This window comes from Lactuca saligna, chromosome 5 (genome assembly GCF_052625555.1).
Source record: "Lactuca saligna cultivar CGN05327 chromosome 5, ASM5262555v1, whole genome shotgun sequence".
Lineage (NCBI taxonomy): Eukaryota > Viridiplantae > Streptophyta > Magnoliopsida > Asterales > Asteraceae > Lactuca > Lactuca saligna.
In genome coordinates, this window is record NC_136421.1 from 176,597,563 (window position 1) to 176,603,990 (window position 6,428).

Consider the following 6,428-nt stretch of genomic DNA (forward strand, 5'->3'; position numbering starts at 1 on the left):
AATAGTCATCGTATTAAATATTAGTAATAATTAATAAAATAACAAATAAAACTCGTTCTAACATTAAAGTTGAAATTTTATCAGTAGTAGTAGATGTAAATAACTAAATATAACAATGGCCAAAATTTATCTGAAGACAAAATATACGCTGAGTTATCTCATATTTGTCCTAAAAATAAGTTTATGGGATCCCAAATTCCCAATAGGTCTAGAAGATATGGACGAGTTTTATAGTTTAATGTAACAAGCTAAAAAAATAAACATTTTGTAAAAGATGAAGGACCAAATATGTATTTTTCTAAAATCTCCAATTTTCAATATCCAATCCCACCCAAAATTCCGATATCCCAAAACCCCTGTTTTAACGGGATTAATAATTAATTAAACCCAAAAATTACAAAAAAAAAAAAAAAAAAAAAAAAAAAGTAATCAATTAATTAATCCCATTATCCTCTTCTCCCTCTTTCCCACCTTTCTTGTAATTTACTTCCACGTCATCACCACCACCAGTCGCCACACCACCAACTTCTTTAGGACTATCCAACGCCCTCTTCTCCTCCTCCGCTATCTCCTCCACGTCCGCCACCAACCGCCGCCGTCTACTCGCCACCCTTTTTTTCTCTGCTCTAATCCTCAACGCCTCCAACAACTCCCTTAACGCCTTGCCGTTGTCTCGCCGGTTTTTAATCAATACCTCACTGATATCCGCCGGAGTCATCTCCGCCTCATCGATTACCTCCGCCAGCTTCGCCAAAACCTCCGTTTCGATGTCGCCGTCGTCATACCCTAAGTAATTCTTCAGAAGAATCTTCAACGATGGGAATGAACAGTAGCTCATGAAGACGTGCATATCCATTCTTCCACTTCGAAGCAATGCCGGATCAAGCTTCTCAATGTGATTGGTTGTGAAAACAAATATCCGCTCCGATCCACAACACGACCATAACCCGTCTGTGAAGTTTAACAAACCAGACAGTGTAATGGAGTTGTTGTTGTTACCATTGTTCTCCGGATCGCCGGGACCTCCCGGAGCTCCGGGGCCGGTTCTCATTTCAGAACCTCCGTCAAATGCACCGCCGCTGCTCCGCCCCCCACTGCTGTTACTTTTTTTACGATTTGTAAGATTTATAGAACAGTCAATGTCTTCGATTACGATAATTGATTTTGAACTGGTTTTCATAAGCAACTTCCGGAGTTCCGAATTTGTGTTTACCTCTGTTAATTCCAGATCGTAAATGTCGTACCCAAGGAAATTCGCCATTGCAGCGATCATGCTTGATTTTCCGGTGCCGGGGGGACCATACAAAAGGTACCCACGCTTCCACGCGCGTCCCGTCCGTTTATAAAACGCCTGTCCGTCGGCGAAATCCCGGAGATCGGACATTATCTCCGCCTTCTTCGCCGGATCCATTGCCAGGGTATCAAATGTACTCGGGTGCTTAAACGGCACCGATTCCCATGGATGTCCACGAGAATCGAGAGAGCCGCCGCGGGAATTCGTGTACAGCAGCCTATCCTGATTCTTCCTTCGGATTTCGTTCGCTTTCTCAGTTATGAAATCAAGGTAAGCCTCGAGAATCTGAGGTTTGTCCCTTTTGTTGATCCGGAGCGTGAACCCACGCTTCTCCTCCGGCAATGGCCGCCATGAGAACGTCTGTGATTGTCGAGGCGTGACTATGTGTTCCCAGACGACGGAAACACCATTGAAGACATCGGAGAGACGATCGTTGTTAGCTAGGCCAAAGGTGATGGCGGAAGAGTTGAGGCCGCGGGTAAGTGATAGGCGGTTGGAGGAGGTAGCTGCTGCGGAAGGGGTGGTGGATGAGGCGGAAGAGGATAGATAAAGCTGTACGGCGTTGTAGAGTTCATTGGTGTTGACGCCATCGATCTCGGTGATTTCGTAGTAACAGTAGGAAGAGAAGCAGTTGAAGAGGCGTTGGAAGAGTTTAAGAACGGCGAAGCGGAGCTCCGGTGGGATGACGGTGTGAAGGAGGGTTTGGCAGAAGGCTAAAACTCCCATTAGAGAGGCCAAGGTTGTCCAGAGCTCCTTCATGGTGGGGTTTGTTGTAGAGATTAGAGAATAGAGATGGTGAAAAGGAGAGGTACTTGTAAGGATTTATAGATGGGGAAGTAATAAATACTAGGTGACTTGATCTCAGTTTAGGTGACTAAAAGACAAGAGTTTGTTCCATATATATATTCTTCCTTAAATCCCCAGCCCTCTATTTTGGTACAAATAAATATTTATACTTATCAACAACAAAAACACAACATCATAACTTCAATCTAGATGGATGGAGTAAAGGAAGGTAAGATAGTCTTTATAAGACCTCTAACAAAAACAAATATAAATAAGTACAAAAGATAATATAAATAGTAATCAAGTTCATCCTGAATCTTCCAGCATAATAATCTTTGCCTACAAAACATCAGTCTCATATAAAGAAGAAGAAGAAAAAATGTCGGAGACAATGATCTTTGCCTACAAAACATCAGTCTGATATAAAGAAGAAGAAAAAATGTCAGAGACAGTAAATTGCAAAACACAATAAATTCTTAACATATAGATGCTACATGTGCTGGAAGTGAATAGAAAAGCTTGAGAAAGCAGGGGATGCAATCTGACAATCACAAACAAAAGATTGTGATCTAGATTGCATACTACACCTAGTGTAATATCCTAATTTTAAGTCTCACACTTTCTTATATGAGATCATATCTTTGGTAAATACCTACTCTTTCAAGTCTAACGTGACATTATCATCTTATTTTGTTTTTGGATGATATCTCTTCCTCGCATATGTATCTATAATCATCTCCATTCTGCTAAAAGTAGCAGTCAATTGTCTCGTATGTACATGTCCAAACCACTGTAATCTTCATTCCCTTAATTATCGAGTTCAATATATTGTCCAACAATGTCTAACGATATGTCCACTGCAACATTCTCCTTTTTGCGACTTTCATCTTCTTTTCATGTTACTTCTTAATTGATCAACATTCCTATCCATACATCAAAGTTGGCCTAATCACTACCCTAAAAAAAATCTTTTAATTTCAATGGAACCTTCTTATCATACATATTTTATGTCTTTGCCCTCCACTTTAACCATACGACCTTTATACGGTGCGTGACATCATCCTCAACACTCCTTCCTTATGTATCATTAACCTAAAGTACTTGAAAGTCTCATTTGGGAGTAAAACATGGTCATCGATGCATACTTATATTCCTTTAACATTTTGCTCCCCGTTAAAAGCAACCATTTATATTTTTTTTCTTAGCAATATTGATAAGAATAAGTAACACTCATTTCAGGAATACTTCTTTTGAGACTTGATCATTTTAGACCATCAAAATGTGGAATTTTGAGGTGATCATGACGTGGTGTAGGAAGCACCACAACGTGGTTACAATTGTTATGAAATGTGTATTTTTTTGTGTACCGCGACGTGACAAGTCTTGGCTAAGAAGTGGTGGCGATCAGAGTGCAAAACCCTATTTTCTTGGGTTTGAAACCCTACTTAAGGGATGTGATGGCTAGGGTTTTGCTCACCATTATCCTCCACATCTTCTCGGCCTAAAGAAAACCATCGCTTCCATTGTTGACATTTTGAAGCTTTTGTGGCGTTTTGTTGGTGTCATGGTGACCATGAAGAATAAGAAGGTGCTCTTTATGCATAGATCCAGCAAGCAAACCTCCTATAACGTCCTAAAAATAAGACAATACAATTTTTCATTTTCAGATTAAAAAAAACATCAAACCATATTGTAGTAATAAAACCAAGGTTGTCAAATGTATCGATACATCATTAATTATCATAGTAAATTGTAAAATACAAAAACATGTTGTGTGTGCTCTGCAATCATCTCGAGCTCTATCATTTGAAAACTGAAATACCTGAAACATAAAGTGAAAACCGTAAACATAAAGCTTAATGAGTTTCCCCAAGATATCACATACCATACATAAATAACATATAATGGGCCCCACCCGGCATCATACCCCGTCCGAAATCGGTCCCCGATCGGTATAAACATATAAACATATAACCATATAAACACATAACACATGCCATAACCACAAAGATAAATAGCATACAGACTAGCCTTTAGGCCCCACCCGACATCGAGTCGTGCTCAGTAATCATAAAACCACATACATATAACTAGCATACAATATACTCATCATGCCCTGCCTGGAATCGGGCCCGCCCCGACATTGAGCCCCGCTCGGTAAGCATAAACACATAACAGATGCAAGGGTCGGACAAACAACAAGCATACTAAGCATAACAAACCATGGGTCGGCATTGGTGCCTTCGACCCGCTAAATATAGTAATGAAACTCACCTCTGAATCTGAGAGATAACTTAATAGGTCTCAGATCCGAATATCAACTCTACCCATCACCTAAACAGTAACCAATCCTTAGATATAACTCAAAATACCTCAATACCCCTCACTAGGTCAAACTTGGTCAAATACAAAATTCAAAGTCAAGGTCAACAATCCATATTGACATAACACATTGTGTTGACTTACAACCATGTTGTGTTTCACCATCATCCGAATAGTTGGGGAAAACCCCATCCAACACGCCATGTTATCTTGCAAACACGTCGTGTTTTCTTGAGTTCCAACAGCTTAACATATTAAGCCTCCTTCTTTTACTCCAAGAACTCCAAAGCTTAGATCTAGACTAAAATGAGGTTTAGAAGGGTAAAGTTTCTAGCTTTACCCCTAGGGACTAACAAAAAGGGGTCTAAAACCAAAACCATACGTTTTGATAACGCAAGGGATAACCAATAAGAACTTAATCCTTAAAGTCTGAAGTCCATCCTTTCCAGAAGTGATTCTAACACCCAAACCATCCCAAAGGTTGGTACTTTTTATATATACATGTCTAATGCATGTCTTGAACCCATATTAGGTCAAAATGAGGAATTTATGACCTAATCTCTATGTATGGCTTCAAAACTTGATTATAGACCAGATCCAAGACACCATTAGATCACCTTGACTTGGAGATCCATGAAGTTGCAAACTTTATGAGATACAACCATTCCAATATCCAAGAACAAGAACTAAAGATACAAAACTCATGATCCAATAACTTGGAATGATAAAAATCGAGTATTGGACACTTACAAATGTCAAAAAGAGTGTAAAACTGAAGAACAAGGGCTTGCTTGTTGGATCCTTACTTCCTACCTCCACCTTCGTCCCTTTTTAGCCTCAAAAGCAACAAACAAGCTCAAAAATAAGAGGGAAAGATGATTAGGGTTTCTTTTAGGCCTTGAGGGTCTAAGGATTGATAACCCTAGCCTCCTTATTCCTTTATATTGGGAGAAAAACCAAAAAGATTAGGGTTTTCACTCCAACCGTCAACACGTCGTGTTCCAAGAGACAACACATTGTGTTCCAAGAAGCAACATGTCGTGTTAAGCTAAATAAAAATCGTGCTTCTTCTTCTCTAGATACGCTATATTGCATCATCCAACATGCCGTATCCAATCCTCAAAAGGGGGATTGATTCCCAGTAATTTTTACTCAAGATTTCAGGTGCTATAATTCTCCCCCACTTAAATTAGATTTTATCCTCAAAATCATTCTTTACCATCACAAGCACATCAGACAGCCCGAAGAACACAACCACAAACCCGAGCATTCAACGACCTTTCCAAGGTTACCGAACCCAACCTTAGCAAAACTCTCCAAACCCGATGACGAACGAATCCTTAATCCCTTGTAGAAGACCACTTCTTCCTTACCCAAAACCCGAATTCTGAAGTCTCAATTTGGTCTGACTTCCTGAAAAATTACCCATATTGAACCATTGCTAAATCCATTCCACTTATCACCCAAGCTGACTACCTAACTTCTGATAACCTAAGGGTTCCACTAGAAAGCAGAATCACAGACCATATGCTACTACCAACAACCTTCCACTTGACCAAAGGGACAGACATTCCTTCGAGGGCAAGCTCATCCTGATGATAACAATTCCATTAATATAATGAACCACGTGGGACAAATTGGGAGATAAACCTTCTAGTGCTAAACCAGACACTGCTTCCTTTAACCGCTGAACCAACATACCACAAGTAAAATTCCAAAACCCCATATTTGCCTGACTCCTACATAGATCGAACCAAACCAAAATACAAGAGCCTTATCGGCTAACGAAATTGAAACCATCCCTTTTGCCTGAACCCTTTAACTAATACCCCTGACATAAGGATTCCCTAATTCGATTCTTACTAAAAAAATAAAATCTTGCACATAAACACTTGTGATTCCCAATGAGAGTCCCCACCCAAAAACCAACCCGGGATACATAAATTTCCCAACCCATTGCAGAGACTACTGGTCTCGCACCTGGTCCTGCAAGCAGGTTCCCAAGAATCCAAATAACAAGGCTACC

At 40.0% G+C, this 6,428-nt stretch overlaps 1 protein-coding gene across 1 annotated transcript; it reads right to left on the reverse strand.

The window, feature by feature from the left end:
• Positions 1 to 291: 291 nt before the first annotated feature.
• LOC144997555 (AAA-ATPase At5g57480-like) lies at positions 292 to 2,135 on the reverse strand. Its single transcript, XM_078957451.1, has one exon. It carries the CDS (start codon positions 2,051 to 2,053, stop codon positions 434 to 436), a length of 1,620 nt encoding a protein of 539 aa, XP_078813577.1. The 5' UTR covers positions 2,054 to 2,135; the 3' UTR covers positions 292 to 433.
• Between the last annotated feature and the right edge of the window lie 4,293 nt (positions 2,136 to 6,428).

What these genes read in the sequence shown, in the direction of transcription:
- LOC144997555 (XM_078957451.1), bottom strand. Translation starts at nt 2,053, where the DNA reads ATGAAGGAGCTCTGGACAACCTTGGCCTCTCTAATGGGAGTTTTAGCC.